Consider the following 22372-nt stretch of genomic DNA (forward strand, 5'->3'; position numbering starts at 1 on the left):
CCCAGGCAGTCTGACTTCAAAGCCTACCCTCTGGGCCTCTACTCTATCCCACCTCCAATGACAAACTGTGTAGACCATAAACTAGTACATAAATGGAGGGTATTCATATTCCCTAATCTGTCTCTTACCTCTCCTTTCTTCCCATGCCCACTGCCCCCTTCTAAGCCCAGATCTTGATCGCCTCACATATAAGTGAAATGTTAGAACCCGGAATCTTCTCATTGGCAAGGATCTTAACGTTCTTTGCGTCTGACTTCTCACCCAACTCAGTAAACCATCCCCCGCACGCACACCATTGGCTCCCAATCCCAGCTCAGCTCCCCGACGAGTTCTATCTTGCCCACACGATGGAACTCACACTGAAGTTTTTGAAAGTTTGAATTTCTTACCAACATTTAAGAATTAGGAGATTTCAAATAAAATTCCAAATTCTTACCCTTCCAAAATTGGAAGTTTTTAGATGACCCCTTTCTGTCAGCTCTCCAGCCCCCTAAAGCATGCCCTGGCATGAAACTGATGGAGACGGCTCTTTCCTCTTAGTATCTTGAAGTTTATTCATTGGCTACACCATTCACTTGGCATTTGGACATATACTGTTAGGCACTGTTATTTAACTTTTCCACTGTATGTCTTGTTTTCCCAACTAAATGCTAAGCTGCCTGATTCTTTATCATCCTCCAGGAATCCAGTGCAGGGCTTTGCATTTTTGCATTGACTGATGACATCATTAAGGAGTCTCCAGCAGTCATGAATATATGACAGGTAGTTCAAGAGCAGCAATTTAATGCAAATATTGCAAGGGGTCAGGTCCCTGTGATACAAAGCACAGCAGGGGAAAGATGGGCAAAAGATCTGAGAGCAATGAGGCAGAGTCCATGAAGGAAAGACTTGAGAATACTTCTTAGATGGCTATGGTTCAGAATCTGTACTTTGGAATCATAGCTATAACTGCCAATCACAGCAGGTAGCTTGCTTAACAGATCTTCTAAACGTATACTAAAATGGCCATTCAACTGCCGTATCACAAACGTTGCCTACAGCAATGATCTCAATACCGTACCCTTTATCAACCTTTCCTCTTCCTAATGCCCTCTCCCTGCTCGCTCACTCCTGATTCCTGGGATCACCTCCCAAATAACCTGCACCCAAGACATACAAGGTCATGCCTGAGGGTTCTGAGGTTTTCATTTTTCTTCTGCTATTTGATATGTGGGAGATGTAAGACTTAAAACGTCAGACAGTTGGTTCTCTTTACACCCAGCACATTCTCCCCGAAGTTGGATGGGAAAGATAAAGGCTTAATCTTCTAGGAGTGGATCTAAAGAGAATACAACTAGCCCCCCCTTGCATGAATGTTTTAGAACCAACTAAAATTTGTAATCCGGTGACAGTCCTTCTCTGGATTGAATTACTGTTCCATAGAGAGATGATTCAAAACAAGGTGCCACGCCTAGGCACTCTTATACAGGAACCCCAAACAAAACAAAATTATTATGACAGTGGCTCTCCAGGGCTTGGGACAACAGACACTCTTACAAGAACTGTATTTTTCAGATTTTACTACAGAACCAACAAAATGACTGAAGACATTTCTACTTCGGCACAGCCAAAATGTGTTTACTTGAGCTGTGACCATCTCGCGTCACAGTGCTCAATAAATACTCTGACACAACGTTTTTATTAAACAATCGATAATGACATTCCTAAAGAAAACTTCACCTCCTAGCTGGTGGAATTTCCCAAAGTGCAAACGATTGGCAATTCTAGGTGGGTCTTGGCCAAAATGGGAAGTGGGTGAAACGTGGCCTTGATTCCCCAGCCCCTGGGTCTTGCTCCTCTCCTGTCCTCACACGGTACCACTCACCCGCCCTCTCGCCCCTTAACCCCTCTAGAACTGATCTGGCCTCTCTCAGAGGTTAACAGACAGTCCCTTCCCTTGAGGATCTAGGAGATACATTTTGGAGTGTCCATAAATGCCCTAGAATAGAATGCAAATTTGTGTGTATTCATATGTGTTTTTTTCTGGGAACAGTAGAGTCCCAAAAGGGACTCTATTTTAAATTAACAAGCATGTATATAGCATTACTGTGACCAGGCACTTCATAAATATTAACTCATCTAGTCCTCATAACAACAATACGAGGCAAGTTACCCCATTTTACAGATGGGGAAACCGAGGCACAGGGAGGTCAAATAACGTGTGTAGTAAAGGGACAGAGCTAGGATCTGAGCCCAGGCTTTCCAGCCCCACTATACTGGGCTGCTTCTCATCTTGGGCTGTGGTCTAAAACAGTGAAGAGCCACTGACCTGCTGGCCACCCACCCCATTCCACTGGGAGGGATGTATACTTTAGGAAGGAGGAGAGCCTTGAAATAAACTGTTTCTGACAGGTGGGGGTTTTAGGGCATCATCCCCCCTTCCCAGCCCCCCTGAAGTTAGACACATAGACAGTAATCTAGGCTGCCCGTCAAGGCCAGTGCAGATAATGGAGTATTTGGGTTGTGCTTTCCATTATAAAATGCTAGCCACAACTTGGGTTCACTCTACTTCTGAAGGCTGGTAGCTTCTGGAGCTTTTTCAGTCTGAAAGGTAAATACTGCTTAGTGTTTCAGGGGACAGGGAGGGAGAGAGGCAAACTGGCCTCTATTGAACACTTATTACAGTGGCATTATACCCATGCTTCTTCATGGAATCTCCCCACATGCCCGTGAAACATGGCCCTCTATCCAGACCTCATCTCCCCCTCCTCTCCCCTCACCCAACCACTCTGGTGTCCCTGCTGTTCCTCCAACACACTGGGCATAGTCTCACCTCAGGGCCTTTGCACTTGCTGCTCCCTCTGCCTGAAATACTTTTCCCACAGAGAACCCCTTGGTTTGCCCTGCTGCCTCTTTCAAATGTTGCTCAAATATCACCTTCTCTGAGAGACTGATCCAGACCACTCTATTTAAAATCACAACACTTTCTCCCTTTGCCCGACCCTTTCCATCCCCTTACCCACAACACTCCTTGCCATCCAAACAGTATGTATATATTTATGTATGCGTGTATTTATGTATGTGTGTACACACACACACACAGCCCTAAGAGGGGGTGTCTCCTAACATTCTGTGCCCTAGACCCCTCACTTGCCTCATCCAAGTCCCAGCCCTCTGTAATATGTAAGATTTTGGGACTTCCCTGGTGATGCAGTGGTTAAGAATCCACCTGCCAATGCAGGGGACACGGGTTTGAGCCCTGGTCCGGGAAGATCCCACATGCCGCGGAGCAACTAAGCCCATGCGCCACAACTACTGAGCCTGCGCTCTAGAGCCCGTGAGCCACACCTACTGAGCCCACGCACCACAACTACTGAAGCCCACGCGCCTAGAGTCCGTGCTACGCAACAAGAGAAGCCACCGCAATGAGAATCCCGTGCACCACAACGAAGAGTAGCCCCGGTTCGCCGCAACTAGAGAAAGCCTGCGCGCAGCAATGAAGACCCAACGCAGCCAAAAAAACAAATTTTTTTGGCCCCCAAGAACCGATTTTCCTTCCCATGGGGGCGAAGTGGCCCCCATAGAGAATGCACACTCCAGGGCTATCTCCATTTCCTCCCGAAGAGATCCAGCTTAAGGAAAGCAACATTTGCCTGGGTGCCCCTCTCCTCCCGGATGCCCACTAGTGTCTCGGGTGATTCTGCTGTTAGTCAGCTGACATGTTCTTTCACTCCAAAGCACCTGTCATTTATGGGTAGTGAGAGTTCCCTGTGGTAGATGTTTAAGTGCAGAAGCACCTGGAAGTGGGGGGGTGGGGCACCAGTGGGTAGGGTACAGAAACTCTTCCAGTCTCCCTCCGATCATGCCCCTCTTTGCCAGCTCACAGGTGAGCAGTGACCCCCTTGGCATCTTAGCTTAGGTCCTCCGGGGGTGCGGAGCCTAAGGTAAGGACTTGGCTGCACAACGGACTCCCCATCCTCCCCAGCCCCTGGCACAGAACAATATTTTTTTTATATAGCTATGAAATAAACGAGGAGGGTGATCTATAGTGGGACGGCCAGACAGCAGGCTACTGCAGTAGATTAGCCAAGACATGATGACGACTTGAACCGGTGCTTGGGAAGCTGGCATGAAAAGAGAGGTTCAACAGACACTTCTAAGGTAAGATGAGAGGATGTAGGGGATGTTGCGGTGAGGGAGAAGCAGAATAGTTAACTTATCAAACCCCAACAGTGCAGATGACATTGCTCTGAATCCCTCAAGTGCGGCAGCTAGGTTAACAAATAACAAATGTTGGCGAGGATGTAGAGAAAAAGGAACCCTCGTACAGTTGGTGGGAATGTATATTGGTGCAGCCACTGTGGAAAACAGCAGGGAGGTTTCTCAAAAAGCTAAAAATAGAACTACCATATGACCCAGCAATTCCACTCCTGGGTATATATCCAAAAAAACCCCAAAACCACTAATTCAAAAAATTCTGAAACAATTAGAACAAATGGCCTATAGCTGTACTGTTCAATATGGTAGCCACTACCCACGTGTGGCTATTTAAATTTAAAGTTAAATAAAATTTAAAATTCAGTTTCTCAGTCACATTTCAAGTGGTCAATGGCCACATGTGGTTGGTGGCTACTGTACTGGACACATATAGAACACTTCCATTATCACAAAAATTTCTATTAGATCATGCTGGTCTCTAGTGATGACGGCTATAGTTTTTACGGAGTTCTTACAACGTGTCAAACGCATTTCAGCCATCTGTTTTACACGCATTAACTCATTTAATCTGCATGTAACTCTATGAGAGAGATACTGCTACTTTACAGATAAGGAAACTGAAGCACAATGATTAAATACCTTGGTACAGTCAGAGTTAATAAATGGCAGAGGTTAAGACTTGACCCCAGGAAGTCCAGAGCCTGTAGTCTTAACCTTATACCACATTGTGGAGGTCCCAGTGGCCTGGGTTGGCACAAAGGGAGCGGGCAGCTCTGGTGGAGTCTCCTGACTACAAATGACTCTCTCCTGATTGGACAGTGATAATCTGATAGCGCCCAGAATAGCCTCCTCCAGCTTTCTTAGATTGTATGAACCTGGGTTCATACATAATCTCAAGAAAGAAGGGATGCCTAGCCCATCCCACCCCACCTTCCAATGGCAGAATGAATGAGATGTACCAACTACCCTGCCTCATTAGTTAAGGTAAGGAAAGTTGCTACAATAAATAAACGCTGAAATCTCAGACACTTAAAAAAAAAAAAGTTAATTTTCCAGGTGTGAAGTCCAATCAGCAGCCTAGAGTGGAGGGTAGGGTGGGACAGAGAGAGCAGCATCTGCTCCATGCAATCACTCAGGAACCCAGGCTGACAGAGGCACTGCCATTTTCAACATGAAGATTCCAAGTTTGCTCTGGAGAGCAACATCCAGCCAGGCAAACAGGTGGGAGATTTTTTTTTTTTTTTTTTTTTTTTGCGGTACGCGGGCCTCTCCCGTTGCGGAGCACAGGCTCCGGACGCGCAGGCTCAGCGGCCATGGCTCACGGGCCCAGCCGCTCCACGACATGTGGAATCTTCCCGGACCGGGGCACGAACCCGTGTTCCCTGCATTGGCAGGCGGACTCTCAACCACTGCGCCACCAGGGAAGCCCCAGGTGGGAGATTTTTAATGACTAAGCCCGGAAGTGGCAAACATCATTTCTCCCCACACCCACTGGCCAGAACTCAGCCACATGGCCACTTCTAACTGCAAGGGAGGCTGGGAAATGTAGTCTAGCTGTGTGCTAAGGAAGAAAGCTTTGGTGAGCTGCCAGCCAGTCTCTGCCACATCAGACTTAATTTGAGTGTTGTAGAGTAATGATACCCATTAAACTAATGATAGGTCAAAATTAATGCTAAAATCACTCTCCCCAGTCATTTTCTCTCCAGTTCTTTGCCCTCATATTGACTAGGTCAAAAGTCAGGGAATCAATATGAATCAGAGGAGGGGGAGTCCTTGCCACTCTGAGGCTGAATATGAATCCCCCCTTCTTTGTGACTCACCTCCCCAGCTTTGCTCCTAGCTAACATCCATATCATGTTTTTTTCATGACCCCCAACTGTAGAACTCCTGTGTGACAAACCAGTTCTGTAAACAGTGACATACTAGTAAAAGCCACAGAGAACGGCTGAATTATGGATATTCTTGCTGCATCCTTAGGTGAAAAAGTTGTATTTTTGAGTTCCCTCTGTTTTGAAGCCATGTAAACCTTAACCTTTGCTGTAGCACTTCTGGGTAGAAGATGCTTAGGAGGCCCTAAGGCCTCTGTATGTTGGCGGCTCCTGTTCTACTGTTTTCCCCTTCTATTGTCTTTGGCTTGTCATGAGCTTTGAAGTCTGATCTGGGACTCCTCACTTTTAATAATGTGTAACTCTTGAGTTAGTAATCTCCATGTGGATAAAAGGCCCATGTCCATATATTTCCAATGGATGAATGAGCATGCCTCCTTAACCAACTTTAAATGTGATTAAGAGACTAGGCTCTTGAGAGAGAGGTCCAAATCCTTGCTCTGCCTTGAGTAAGTTTCTGACATTTCTCTGCTTATATTTCTTCAACTGTAAAAATGGGGGTGCTTGCTTTGAAGGAAATTATATTACATTTACAAAGTATTTTTATCACAGTTCCAACAGTAAGTTGTAATTATTATTTTTTTTTTTATTTTTAAAATTCATTTATTTATCTATTTTTTGGCTGCACTGGGTCTTTGTTGCTGCACATGAGCTTTCTCTAGTTGCATCGAGCGGGGGCTACTCTTTATTGCGATGCGCAGGCTTCTCATCACGGCGGCTTCTCTTGTTGCAGAGCATGGGCTCTAGGTGCGTGGGCTTCAGTAGTTGTGGCATGCGGGCTCAGTAGTTGTGGCTCGTGGACCCTAGAGCTCAGGCTCAGTAGTTGTGGCGCACAGGCTTAGTTGCTCCACGGCATGTGGGGTCTTCCCAGACCAGGGTTCGAACCTGTGTCCCCTGCACTGGCAGGCGGATTCTTAATCACTGCACCACCAGGGAAGTCCCTGTAATTATTATTAATTCACTCTGCATGATTCTGTGTCTTTGGATAAAGTTTACCTTTATGTAATAAACTGGTTTTTTTTCCCTTAAAACAAACAACGTGATATCAGTAATTTGCAGAGGGGCGTTTTTAAGAAATCATAAAGATAGTTTCTTTCCAAGATTTGCATGTATGTGATTTCCATTCTAACTTTAAAACATTCCTATCTATTCACTAATGCTTGATTAGTGAGAATATCTATTACAAAACTGTGTTTGTCTAATTCAAGTTTCCATGGGTTAGCATCATAGGAAGACATCTCCTAGAAAGACCGTGGGGTTCCATCACTTTGTATTACACATCAGGAAATGGAAGTTCATAGAAATCCATTTCAGAGGCGAAGGAGACTTGAAGATGACCTAGTATAATATTGTGAATCCAGAAAAGTGGCAAAGGTAGTGACTTACACTATATTTCTTTACTTCAAAAATGGTTTATTTACCCACAATAGACTGCATGAGAAAACAGAGTGTGATGTTTGCTTTGTTTGAAATTACATCTCTCCTGGTTTTCTACTACTGATCACAAACACTGGATGCAGTTATCTTTGTTGTCTTTGCTCAGCACAAAAATGGGAGGAAAATTTTACCTAAATAAACCATTTGAAAGATAGTATCTTTTAGGACTTGGAGTTCACTGGAAGAAAAGAATTACAACATAAGCCATAGGTCTGGAAAAGACTAAATACCAAACTAGTCCAAGCCCCTCAGTCTACAAGGGAGGAAAGAAGCTCAGAACATGAAGGGATTTGCCCAAAGCTTATTCACTTATTCCAATTTTTGAAGGCCAATTGTATGCCAGGCACTGGGGTTATAGCAGGAATAAAACCAAACCCCTGGCCTCAAACAGAGTTTACATTTTAGTGATATTATGCAACTCACTTGAAAGTTTTAAAATTCTACTTTGAAAAAAATCCTATGACTGAAAGTTCTTCACTAACTCATCCCTCCTGCCTGTACATCAAAACCCAGAATTGGTTAGCCTTCACTGTGAATCCAAACCAGTAACCAGTGTAACGACAAGGCCTATTTTACATTAGGAGCAAGGCGAAAAAGGCTACAGAGTTGAGACACAAGACAGCTATGTGTTCAGTCCTTGTTTATTCAATTAATCAGATAATTATAAGCAATTCTCATTTATTCACCAAAGCAACACCACCACCCATTTGATAGTTTTCATTTGTCTCGTCCTTAAATTAACAAAATTCTATACTATACTAAATACTAGAGCAACAAGAGAGTAACTTTTACTTTATGCTGTGTGCATTCCTAAAGGGAAAGAAGAGGGAAGGGTATAGGTCAAATAGGACACTGATGTTAAAAACAAACACAATTGGGCTTCCCTGGTGGCGCAGTGGTTGGGAGTCCGCCTGCCGATGCAGGGCACACCGGTTTGTGCCCTGGTCCGGGAGGATCCCACATGCCACGCAGCGGCTGGGCCCGTGAGCCATGGCCGCTGAGCCTGCGCGTCTGGAGCCTGTGCTCCGCAGCGGGAGAGGCCACAACAGTGAGAGGCCCGTGTACCGCAAAAAAAAAAAAAAAACACAAAAAAAAACAAACACAATTGCCACAGACATTGTTGCAAAAGCACTCTCAATCTATCTTGATGGGTTTCTTTTACAGCGCTGTGATCTTGTGAACATGAGGCTTCTTGCCAAGATCAATCTGTTTCTTGTTATTTCCTTGAAGGAAAGCTGTACCCACATCAAGGTACATTTCAACAGCATGTTCTCTTGGAACAACTTACTTCTTAACAGATTAAATCAGCGGAACTATTGCTTTTATTCCTCAGATCTCTCTTAATCTTTATCTAGTCCTTTGGAGGTACAAACCCATCCCAGGATAAATGAATATGGCAAAGTTTCAGTCAAAGTCGTGTAAAAAAACATTTTCAACTGCTTCAGGGACTAAACACTGAGGAAGTGGTTAAGGACACAAGTTCTAAAATGCCACCACTTCTACTTTCCAGCTGTGTGAACTTGGAAGTGACTCAAACCGTCCAAGCCTCAGTTCCCTCATCTAGAAAATGAAGGATTAACACCTGACCGTAACTATTATCAGGATTCACGGAGGTAACGCACGAAGCATTTAAAACGATGTGACACACAGTAAACCTTTGTAAAGTTAACTTAGATGTGTTAGAATGCTTTCAGAGGCAAGTCGCAGAACATTCAGTTAAAAGTATCACAAACATTAAGGACATTCAATTAAGCCACCTAACAAGAACTCCAAAAGCGGACAGTTCTAAGGCTGGTCCTACAGCTCAGTGATGGCAACAAAGACCCAGGCCTTTTCCAGCCGTCGGTTCATTCAGCCTCAGGATACAGTTAGTTCAGGGACTCAACCTTTCAAAAATTCAGGTTATCTCCACTTTCTACTTGCACTCCCTAGCTCCTCTCAGTGTTTTTAAGATGGCTACCACTGTTTCAGGCATCAAATCCAAACATGAAAATGTCTAGGCACAGCACTAGCCAATAGAACTTTCTACAACGATGGAAATATTCTATATCTGCACCATCCAGTACGGCAACCACTAGCCCCATGTGAATACTGAACACTTGAGATGTGACTTAGTGTGACTGAGGAACTGAATTTTTAATTTCACTTAATTTTAATTAATTTAAATTTAAATAGCCACATGTGCCTAGTGGCTATCATATTGGACAGTGCGTGTCCAGAGTAAGAAGAGAAACTCTTTTTCATTGAGTCTCAGGAGTGGGGATGTTTTCCTAGAAGTCCCCCAGCAGATTTTCCCAGGTGTCTTTTTGGTCAAAAGTCAGTCACAGGGCTTCCCTGGTGGCGCAGTGGTTGAGAGTCCGCCTGCCGATGCAGGGGACACGGGTTCGTGCCCCGGTCTGGGAAGATTCCCACACGCCGTGGAGCGGCTGGGCCCGTGAGCCATGGCCCCTGAGCCTGCGCGTCCGGAGCCTGTGCTCCGCAACGGGAGAGGCCACAACAGTGAGAGGCCCGCATACCGCAAAAAAAAAAAAAAAAAATTCAGTCACATACCCACTCCTAAATCAAATATTGGCAAGGAACAGCATTTCCACGGGTGGCTTAGAATAATCAGCATTTACTCCTGAGTGTTGAAAGAGGGGAGCACCCTACGAAGCCAGGCTTAGCCAGCAAGAAGAAAAGCAAGGAATGGGTGTAATATAAATGATCAGTAGTAAGTGCCGCACCACTTCTGCACTGTCTAGATCAGGAAGGAGTCTGTAAACTACAGTCCATGGGCCAAATCCAGCCCACCAACTGTATTTGCAAATAAAGTTCCACTGGCTCAAAGCCACATCTATTCATTTACATATTGTCTAGGGCCGCTTTTGAGCTGCATGGGCAGCGTTGAGTAGTTGTCACAGAGGCCATAAGGATCACAAAGCCAAAATATTTATTATCTGGTTCTTCGAAGAAAAGTTTGCCAACTCCTCATTTAGAGGGACATTCCTCATGGTTAAAGTCACCCTTGTTAAAGATCTTGGCTAAAACATACTCCTATAACCAAAAGCAAGCACTTCGTGAAGGCTGGTGTACAAGAAAGAGTTCTGGAGAGCTGCTTTCAGCACCTTGATACTGTCTCTTGCTGGGTAACCTAGAAAAGTATCCGTTGCTTTGCGCTTCAGTCTTCTCATCAGCAAAGTGGGGATAATACAAACTTCTCCACCCACCTCAGGGGGACGTGAGGAGATGATGTATGCCAAGGTGCTCTGTAGACCATGAAGACCTACAGAAATGTCCAGATGGGTTGCTACCGCTGTTCTTAATGTTCAGTGCTATGTGCTGTTGCCACTGGATCCTACAAAGAGACACTGGGACTTTTCCATGTACAACAAGGCAAGGATAGCACTGGCAACTGGGAGATTTACCAGTCAGCAAAAGCCATGTCTGGAGCTTTTATCAATATGGAAATCAAGAGATTCACTGGCTTCACTGTAACTTTAAGAGCTTTCGAAATCACGTCAAGTTAAAAAAAGTAGTCTGGAGAAAATAGGACTTTTAAATTGTTTCCAATTTCATATTAGGAACTTTGAATAGGAGAGCAGCCTTAAAATGGGATTGCAGAGATGAGTGGTTCTTAGTTCGAGGCAGACCTCAAGGATCCCGGGTATCCCAGGACAACAAATCAGGAATCCAAAGACTGATCCTACTGGGTAATCGAACTCACAATGTCAAAGTGTGAAGGACTCTTAACAGGCAATCAGCTGAGCCCCTTCATCACATGGAGGAAAGGAAATACATTCCTTAAGGGTAATTGGAGCCAATGTACAGCCACCTCACTGAGGTCTACACAAAAGTTTAGTGGAATATATGTTGTATCAGAACTCATTGGGTTCAGATAAGGATAATGCTGGTGGTGTAAGCTGAGGAGAGCAGTCCATGTTTTAGTGTATCTCTAGGCTTTAGACTAGAGCCACAAATCAAAACCAACCAAACAGCCAGTTTATTGAGCACTTACTATGTGCTAACACTATGGAGGATATAGACAGGACCTGACCAGATATTCCTTCATACCTGCAAAGATAAAACCAGGAGGAGGAGCAGAATTCAGGATATCATGATGGCCTTCACCACTGCTAGCAGTGTCCTGACACATCCTAACTGTTCAGTATGGATGTTTTAGAGTTAGTATAAAATGTATAGACATACGGGGCTTCCCTGGTGGCGCAGTGGTTGCGAATCTGCCTGCCAATGCAGGGGACACGGGTTCGAGCCCTGGTCTGGGAAGATCCCACATGCCACGGAGCAACTGGGCCCGTGAGCCACAACTACTGAGCCTGCGCGTCTGGAGCCTGTGCTCCGCAACAAGAGAGGCCGCGACAGTGAAAGCCCTGCGCACCGCGATGAAGAGTGGCCCCTACTCGCTGCAACCAGAGAAAGCCCTCGCACAGAAACGAAGACCCAACACAGCCAAAACTAAAAATAAATAAATAAAAATTAAAAAAAAAATCTTATAAAATGTATAGACGTAATTTAGATGTACAAACAATAGTGACAATAAACAAATTAAAAAGAAATCCTTGAGCTTTCCTTTGATGTCTAGGATGACTCCATCTTGTTTTGGAGCCTCCATTCCAGAGGTACAGGAAAGGGATCCTTAAACCTGATGATTTAAGGTAGCTCTCTCTTCCGCTCTAAAATGGTCTCTAGGTAACTCAGTGTCTTCCAGATAAATGCACAATCTTCGTTTTCCCTCCTCTTCCTTCTGGTAGTCAAGATGGCTTCCAGGTTAGGAATGGGGTGCCAGTGTTCTGCACAGCAGGGAGAAAGGACCTACATCACCTCGTGCTGAGCCCTGGGTTCTCAAGGGTCTCTCCAGGGAGCTCCCTCACCCTGCAGGGTTCCTGGGGGTCCAGCTGGCATCCACTGCTAAAGGCTGTGTCCAGTGCACCCCATGTTCTAGTCTCTCAGAATCCCACCCTGGCCTGGGGGGTCCCTCTCTTGCTGACCTAGGTCCTCTCAGCTCTCACCACTGGGTGTCTGTCACATCCTCCATCTGGCCCCTGGTCTCAGCTGTCCACACCGTCATCTCTGCAGCCCTGTCCCTGCCCCTGGCTCTCAACAGAGCTACCCACTAGGAACACGAGGGCAATTTTGAATCCCTTCCCTGTCACACAAGAGATGAGAAAGACCTGGAGAGGACACCACCTCCAGCCTTCACTCTGCCTAAACACACTGTGCCACCATTTCTCATCTCTGCCACTGCCCCATGTTGATTTACAGTCCACTGTGAGGGGTTCTCATCCGGAGTTCTAAGTGGAAAGTGGGACACAATGTCCTCTGCTCTCAGTTTCCCCCTCAACCCATCTAGATTCTCTATCATTCCTTGTCACCACTTCTACCTGCCAGGGAAAGAGTCAGGGCCCAGCAGAAGTGACCTCATGCCTGTGTGGGATTCTGGGGGCTTGGGAAATTGGCTGAGTATCAGATCAGCACTATGGTATTTATAATCGCAATTTTACAGATAGAAAAGTGAGAGACGAGGAGACCACCACTGGGTTTGGAAAGAAGAACAAAGACTTGGATGGACAAAGCATGAGACGGTAAGAGGAGACAAGCCAGTGAGGCCTTGGACAAGGGGAATTAGAGAGAAATCTATCACTAGAAATGCCTTCAGCACAGAAAGATCTAGATCCAGCCCAGAAAGACAGTAAGTTGGGATTATAGCTCATGAGGTCACCAAACTGGCTCAAATGTGTACTTGTTTCCAAATGGGGACGACAACTCTGCAAGAATGAAATTATAACCATCTTCCACTAATATGTCATCTCACGCTCTGGAAAACAGTTGTACCTAAAAGAAGACCTTCTTGGAAGACAAAAAAAAAGCAGTGGAAGAAAGGAACGAAGGGAGGGAGGGAGGGAGGGAGGGAGGAAGAAAAGAAAAGAGGTATTGGCACAGCCCAAGAGAGCTAGAGGCTAGAGGTAAGTTACCTGCCAAAACTTATTTGGGCTTCTGGTAGACCACGAATGACTCCCTCGAACATCACCAAATTACACAACTGGAAGTGTCAAGGTCTAAGGGTTTTCTCTATTGGTCAGTGGCCTAACAAGAGAGTGTCAGTCCGGGGAGAAGATACGGGGATATATGTATATGTGTATGTATAGCTGTATAGCTATACATATACATACATATATGTATATGTATAGCTGATTCACTTTGTTATACAGCAGAAACTAACACACCATTGTAAAGCAATTATACTCCAATAAAGATGTTAAAAAAAAAAAAGGGAGTGTCAGTCCGATCCCTCCTCACTGTCGAGAGCCACTGAGTCATCTCTCAGGCTTCCAGGGCGAAGCTACTGTGTTTGCAGTCCAGATACCCCAGAGCCAGGGGCAACGGCTGCTCCCTGGCAGTCTACTCCAGGCTCCCTCTCCCTCTTCTCTCCGTGCCTCAGTGCCACGTTCATTCAGTCTTCACTTACTGGGCAACCTGGTATAGTATGAACAGTACGGGCTACTGATTCCAATGGGGGATCCTCCAAGCTGTGTGACTCTGGGCAAACGACTTACTCTCTTTGACACTCAGTTTCTTCGTCTGCAAACTGAGACTTAAAATATCTACCATAAAGAGTTTTTGTGAGGATTAAATGTGATGATCTACATCACGGCCTGCCCCAGAGCAGGCCCTCTGCCTGCTTTCACCCCATTAGTTTCCCACCCACCTTGCCAAACCTTCATTCTCCCTTCTCACCTGGCACAGACCATGTGCTGAAACGACTCATGATGCAAAGGAAGTACATCATGACATGATACAAAGTGACAAGCATAAAAAGACATGGATAAACAGAAAAGGGAGACCATGTGCTGAAACGACTCATGATGCAAAGGAAGTACATCATGACATGATACAAAGTGACAAGCATAAAAAGACATGGATAAACAGAAAAGGGATAAACAGAAAAGGCAGAAGAGATTTAATTCTTATGAAGACATGAGGGGAGGTTTCATAGAGGCAGTAATACTGGGCTAGACTTGGAAAATGAGTGTGTTTCCAAATGGGGATGACCCCAGGAAGCAGAGGGAGGGAGTAGGGGAGTGAGGTAGGGAAGAGAGTAAAGCCAATAATGGGTACATTAATTAGCACACTGCTACTATGGGCAACTGTGGCCCAATCCAACAATCTCCTAGGTGTATAGAACACACCTTAGCATTGTCCCACCAAGGGACAAGGAAGCTGGCATAGGTAAACACGAACTCCCATTCTTCACTGCTTTGGGGTATTAACTCCCCGGCACTACTAGCTTGTTCCATGTGCAGGCCAAGCATGGGTGCATGGGTACAGATCATTCTCAGTCAGGGAGACATGGGAGCCACCAGCATGTGCAGGATCTGTCTCTAGGTGACCTCTGGGTGGGCCAAGGGGAGATGGGCAGCGCACCAATAGCATCTGCTACAGGTGGCTTAACATTTAACTAGACTCACCCACGGATTTGGCCGAAGGCCATATGTTAAAGCCCTATAGCACTGACTCACGCTTCAGGATTTAGTTACAGTTTGTACTGTTCTCATGTGTCATAGTCATGTCCCTCCAACTGGAGTGCAAATTTCCTGGAGTCAGAGATGATGTCCTCTCAGCAGCCAGTAATGCTAGGCACACAGCAGGCACTCATTACCACGCAACTGATTATCCAATGTAGAAGTAGCAGGTCCCCTTGGCCTTCATCAAAGACCAGACCTAAGCCATCCTGAACCGAAAAGAACCTGCCCCAGTCCAAAGCTGTTCAGAGAGATGATGCCTATAAGCCGTCTGGATGATCCAGTCCAATATCCAGTCCAAAAGTGGATTCCACCTTGATGTTTAACCTACAGCTACACAACCACCAAGCACAGTACACAACCTAGTGTAGCAGAGAGGTTAAGAATGCTGAAGACAGGATAGCGTAGTGGCTAAACACACAGACTTTGGGTCAGATGGCCTGAGTTCGAATTGCAACTCTGCAACCAAAATGTTTAACCTAGGGCAAGTTGCTTACCTTCTTTGGGCCTCGGTTTCCTGTAAGTCTGTAAAACGGAGCCTAATGCTAGTGCCTACTTCAAAGAACAGCGGCTGGCACAGGTAAATATTATCAAAGTGATTATTAAATAACATGAATACTCTTAGTTGGAGTTCTGAAAGACAATAACGAACTCCTATTTAGCCCTTTCCAGATCCCAAAACACTTCATTCAGAAAAACCTTTGCCTATGCAATGTTAAATGTTATATGTCAATAAAGCTGGAAAAAGAAACAGAGAAAAGAAAAAGAAAAACCTTTGCCATCATGGAGGTTCTTTTTTTAAAACATATACTGAGCCTTAACAAGAGCCCAGGGCTTCCCTGGTGGCGCGGTGGTTAAGAATCCACCTGCCAATGCAGGGGACACAGGTTCGAGCCCTGCTCTGGGAAGATCCCACATGCCGTGGAGAAACTAAGCCCATGCGCCACAACTACTGAGCCTGCGCTCTAGAGCCCGTGAGCCACAACTACTGAGCCCACGTGCCACAACTACTGAAGCCCACACACCTAGAGCCCGTGCTCCGCAACAAGAGAAGCCACCACAGTGAGAAGCCTGTGCACCACAAGGAAGAGGAGCCCCCGCTCGCCGCAACTAGAGGACGCCCGTGCACAGCAAAGAAGACCCAACACAGCCAAATATAAATAAATAAAATATTTTAAAAAATAAAAGATAAATAATGTTTAAAAAAAACAAAAAACAAGAGCCCACTGGGGGAGCTCAGGATTACACCCATTTTGAAGATGAGGAAATAGAGTCCCATGTCAGTCTACTGGCAAATAGAGATCATACAAATAGCAGGTGGCAGGCACGGGGAGGGCTCTAACTCCAGATCTCACCACCTTTCTACTATATCATGGGGCACAGTAATGTTTCAGCCAATTCTTTAAGACTGTGGCTCTCTGAGAATGCATCAGCATCACCTGGAGGGATGGCTAAAGCACAGACTGCTGGACCCCACCCTCAGAGTTTCCAATTCAGCAGGTCTAGGCTGGGCCTGAGAATCTGCACTTCTACAAAGCTCCCAGGTGATGCTGATGTTGCTTGTCTGGGGGCCACACTCTGAGAACCACTGCCTTAAGAAATCAATTCATCAGAGAGCCAGAGCAAGAAATACATTCAGCGACCTTAGCATCCACACAGGTTTTCCCTACTCAGGCTGGTTTCAGAGCCATGAAACTCTCATGTTTACCTGCCCCATTTTCATAATTTTTTTTTTTTTTTTTTTTTTTTGCGGTATGCGGGCCTCTCACTGTTGTGGCCTCTCCCGTTGCGGAGCACAGGCTCCGGACGCGCAGGCTCAGTGGCCATGGCTCACGGGCCCAGCCGCTCCGCGGCATGTGGGATCTTCCCGGACCGGGGCACGAACCCGTGTCCCCTGCATCGGCAGGCGGACCCTCAACCACTGCGCCACCAGGGAAGCCCCCACAGTGGTGTCTTAATGCCCCAAGGAGATGATGTGTCTGAGCACAGTTTACATGAACATCACATGGCCATAAAAGAATTTGTATCCCATGATATATATCTGGAGGAGTTTTCTCTCCCTACTTATGTCTTCTGCCAGTTGTGTAGGTAGTGGTATCGTCTCTGAACCAGTCACATCAACATCACCTGAGAACTTGTTAGAAATGTCAATTCTCAGGGCCCGCCCCAGAGCTACTAAATCAAAAACTCTCAGGGAGGGACCCAGGAATCTGGCTTAACAAGCCTTCCAGGTGATTCTGATGCATACTCAAGTTTGAGAACTCTGGTTTTGCGGTTAGGAGCACAAAATTCCAAGTTGGGTACAATTCCCAGCTCGGCCACTCCCTTGAGCAAGTTACTTATCTCTCTGAGCCTCAGTTTCTTGATCTGAGAAATGGTGCTAAGACTAGGATCTCCCCTTAATAGATTTGGTTGAGCAGCTTAAGAGAGTGGATGTATATACAGCACATAGGAACCCAGCGCATTGTAAGCAGTCAATACACATTTAGCTCTTATTTCTTTGTGTAAAGTATCATGGCTTCTTGACAATATGCCCCAGTGCCTACTTTTGAAGGACTGTCAACTGTGTTTGTTTGTTTGTTTGTTTGCTTTTTGCTGTACGCGGGCCTCTCACTGCTATGGCCTCTCCCGTGGCGGAGCACAGGCTCCGGACGCCCAGGCTCAGCGGCCACGGCTCACGGGCTGAGCTGCTCCGCGGCATGTGGGATCCTCCCGGACCGGGGCACGAACCCGTGTCCCCTGCATCGGCAGGCAGACTCCCAACCACTGCACCACCAGGGAAGCCCTCAACTGTGTTTTAATCTGTTGCAAGTTTTCCATTTAGTTTGTGTGCATCTGTGTGTGTCTGTTGTATTTATGCTGTTGTTTGCTGCTAGTAGATATTTGCTTTATCCAACAAAGATTCCTTGGTCTTGCAACTCTCTTCTAAATAGGTAAGGTATTTCTCTGTATGTCCTTAATAATGTCTTCTTCAATACTGATTTTTTATATTTGCATAGCACTGTATTCTTTTGGCAGTTGTACTCAAAGATATTGCAGCCCTGGGGTTTCTGGACTTTTTATCGCCTTCCTCAGGTATGTTTTCCCATTCTCACATAAGCTTCTAAGGATCCTCTTTTCTGAAATGGATGCTGCTTCATTAGGGTGATTCTCTATCTCCCTTAAATTTCCATGCAGAAGTGCCTTCGAGTAGGTACTTTTAAAAACAAATAGGGGCTTCCCTGGTGGTGCAGTGGTTGGGAGTCTGCCTGCCGATGCAGGGGACACGGGTTCATGCCCCGGTCTAAAACTATAAAGTTCTTAGAAGAAAAATAGGGAAAAATCTTCATGACATTTCTTGGATATGACAGCAAAAACACAGGCAATAAAGTAAAAATAGACAAATTGGACTTCATCAAAATTAAAAACTTTTGTGCATCAAAGAACACTATTAAAAGAGTGAAAAGGGACTCCCTGGTGGCACAGTGGTTAAGAATCTGCCTGCCAATGCAGGGGACACGGGTTTGATCCCTGGTCCAGGAAGATCCCACATCCTGTGGAGCAACTAAGCCTGTGCGCCACAACTACTGAGCCTGTGTGCTGCAACTACTGAAGCCCGCATGCTCTAGGGCCCATGCTCCACAACAAGAGGAGCCACCACAATGAGAAGCCCGCACACCACAATGAAGAGTAGCCCCCGCTTGCCACAACTAAAGAAAGCCCATGCACAGCAACGAAGACCCAACGCAGCCAAAAAAAAAAAGAGTGAAAAGACAACTCACAGAAGGGGGAAAATATTTGCAAATCATATATATAATAAAGGATTAGTATCCTGAATATATAATGAACTCCTAAAACTCAATGACAACAGAAAACCCCAAACAACCCAATTCAAAAATGGACCAAAGATTCGAATAGTCATTTCTCTAAAGAAGATACACAAATGACTAATAAGCACATGAAAACATGTTCAAAATCACTAATCATTAAGGAAATGCAAATAAAAACCACAATGATACCATTTCACATCCATTATCAAAACAACAGAAAATAACAAGTGTTGGTGAGGATACAGAAAAATTGGAATCCTGTGCCTTGCTGGTGAGAATGTTAAATGGTGCAGCCTCTGTGGGAAACAGTTTGGCAGATCCTCAAAAAGTTAAACACAGAATTACCATATGACCCAGCAATTCTACTCCTAGGTATATATACCCCAAAGAATTGAAAGAAGGGACTCAAACGGATACTTAAACACCAATGTTCACACTAGCATTATTTATAATAGCCAAAAGGTGGAAATAACCCAAATGTCCATCAACATTGACGAGATAAACAAAATATGTACATACAATGGAGCATTATTCAGCCTTAAAAAGGAATGAAATTCTGGATCATGTTACAACATGGATGAACCTTGGAAACATGCTAAGGGAAATAAGCCAGACACAAGAGGATGAATATTGTATGATTCCTTATACTTACATGAGGTACCTAGAATAGGCAAAATCATAGAGACAGAAATAACAGAGGTTACCAGGGCCTGGGGGGAGGGGGGAAGGGAGGTTATTGCTTAATGGGTGCAGAGTTCCTGTTTGAGATGATGAAAGTGTTCTGGAACTGGACAGTGGTGGTGGTTGCACAAACCTGTGAATACATTTAATGGCAGTGAATTATATACTTAAAAATGGTGAAAATGGTAAGTTTTATGTTATGTTTTTTTTACCACAGTAAAACAATCCCAAATAAACACACACACACAGATAAAATAGGAAAAGATGAAGGAAAATGGGCACCTTACCTTCCAGGGATGTAACCACAGTGACATGAAGACAAATGATGACAAGGAATATCTTGAACGTCAGTAAAAGTTCCTCAGGTCTCCCAACATGGCCACACTGCCTGCCAGAGAAAAGCATCCTGGAATAAAATAGGGGGACACATCATCACAGCTTTGCCATAATCACGACACAACAATGCCCAAAAGGCCAGTTCCTCAAGCAAGACAACCTGCAACCTGCTTCCTTTAAATTACTCTAGTCCAGAGAATTGGCAATGCCAGGTGGGCACTGGCTACAAAAAGCAAAACCCATGTTTATTACGGGAGGCCCATCCAGTGGGATATTATAATAAAAATGATAAGCAAGGTAGTCCATGTAGATTTATGGAAAACATCAACACATGCAAAATATCAAGAAAAGAATTTAAAAACACAAAATGCTGCGTATATATAATGATTACCACTATATAAAGGCTGGTTAAAAACTATGCTAAGAATCAGAAGAGGTCACAGAATCTTATAAATGATCTATCCCATTTATGTCATACCGTAAAAGGATGGGTGTGTTGCATTTCCTCTTTATTGTATGTTAATTCATTATCATCGCTTACATTTTTTTTTTTTTTTTTTTTTTTTTTTGGTACGCGGGCCTCTCACTGTTGTGGCCTCTCCCGTTGCGGAGCACAAGCTCCGGACGCGCAGGCTCAGCGGCCATGGCTCACGGGCCCAGCCACTCCACGGCATGTGGGATCTTCCCGGACCGGGGCACGAACCCGTGTCCCCTGCATCGGCAGGCGGACTCTCAACCACTGCGCCACCAGGGAAGCCCATCGCTTACATTTTTAGTAGTGGGGAGGGCAGAGTCAACATTTTTTAAAAAGTGAAGTTTATATCAATACTGAATTTTTAAGTCTCATTTACCATTCGTTTATTCATTTCGTTCCAACGAATAATCATCAAGGGCCAATATATACCAGATGAGATGTGTGGGTTAACTAGGCAGCAACTAGATGAAATACACATGGGGGAGGTGGGGCAGAGGCTGAGAGGAGCTCGGCACGTGGAGAAAACTGCAGATGCTAAGGCTGCGTCCGTTCCTCTCCCGATGGAGGAGTTGGCCAACGGAACCCCGTGACAGGCAGTCAGCACCAGCAGCAGGCTCTGGCGGGGGATACTGAGGGAGGAAGAAGCCAGCGAGGAAATCACACGCCACCCACGGGGCTCGGGCAGTGAGAGCCCACGGAGCAGGCTCCTTCTACATGGCCACAGGGGAAGGGGCCGGGACAGACCAGGCCGCGTGTTCTCAGCTGGCAGAGCTCCTGGCCGCAGGGCATCCAAGCACCTAGCCACCACCGCAGCTTCTGTTGGCCTGAGATAGAGTGTGCAGGCACCGCGGTGAAGGCTAAAGAGCATGGGATCAAAGGTCCTGGCTCTGCCACACAATGTCTGAGTGACTCTGGATAAGTTATTTCCGATGGCCAAGATTCCCCATCTAGCGAACTGTGATAATAGCACCAGCCTGATAGTGTCGCTGTGGTGAGTAAACAAGAGATCTGGGCACAGGGGCTGGCACTGTGAAGGCACTATAAATGCTAGCTAGACCCTTCATTCAGTCAACAAATAGCTTTTTTTTTTTTTTTTTTTGCGGTACGCGGGCCTCTCACTGTTGTGGCCTCTCCCGTTGTGGAGCACAGGCTCCGGACGCGCAGGCTCAGCGGCTCACGGGCATAACCGCTCCGCGGCATGTGGGATCCTCCCGGACCGGGGCACGAACCCGTGTCCCCTGCATCGTCAAGCGGACTCTGAACCACTGTGCCACCAGGGAAGCCCAACAAATAGCTATTTTGTACCTCATATGTGCAGGGTAAGATAGTGCAGGGATTGCAGGGATAAAGACACAGAAAGGTGGGAATAAATCACGATTTCTCAGTCTCCAGGAAAAGCTGGCAATCTTTAAGAATCCTATAATTTAACAGCCATTGCCGGTACCAGAGGAATGATTCTTTCCTTGGACAAGGCATGATAACGTCTTAGAGCAGAAAGTGAATCCTTGTCCTTCCGAAGAGGACTTCTATTTTTAAAATCAATACTGTAAATTGTATTATATATTAATAACACACTATGTTAATAAATTATAAAGTGCCTCTGGTTTCTCTCCAGCACTTTCATCCTCTCTCTGTTCATAATGGCATATTACTGACCCTCCCGAATGAGTCACTTGAATGATAACGTTGTTGTGCAAAGATAAAGCAATGTCTCTCTGGAGGAAAATTTAAGTGTCTACTACAGCTACACACAATAATAATGATGAATCTCTGAAATACAATGTTAGATAAAGGAGCCAGACATAAAGGAATGCATGTTGTCCATGATCCCATTCAGATGAGGAACAAAAGCAGGCAAAACTAATCGATGGAATGAGGGTGGGAGCATGGTTATCCTTGGAAGCGGGCAGAGGATACAACAATTAGAAGTGGACTCAGTGCTGCTTCTGAGGTTCAGGTAATATTCTGTGTGCTGGTTACATGGTGTGTTCAGTTTCTGAAATTCATTGAATTATACACTAATATATATGTCAT

General features: G+C 45.4%; 1 protein-coding gene across 3 annotated transcripts in view; it reads right to left on the minus strand.

Moving 5' to 3' along the window:
• Positions 1 to 19933, minus strand: part of ADGRG2 (adhesion G protein-coupled receptor G2) — a gene marked incomplete at both ends in the record, with an annotated part of 71032 nt that extends 51099 nt beyond the window's left edge. For 2 of the 3 annotated variants that reach the window (XM_082864200.1, XM_082864199.1), the window contains one exon: positions 19815 to 19932. In XM_082864200.1, the coding sequence (XP_082720326.1) occupies positions 19815 to 19932 (118 nt within the window). Of the gene's footprint in view, positions 1 to 19814 lie in introns of all 3 variants that reach the window. The other variant, XM_082864198.1, reaches the window with a different exon arrangement.
• Between the last annotated feature and the right edge of the window lie 2439 nt (positions 19934 to 22372).

This window comes from Leucopleurus acutus (genome assembly GCF_964270905.1).
Source record: "Leucopleurus acutus genome assembly, chromosome: X".
Classification (NCBI taxonomy): domain Eukaryota; kingdom Metazoa; phylum Chordata; class Mammalia; order Artiodactyla; family Delphinidae; genus Leucopleurus; species Leucopleurus acutus.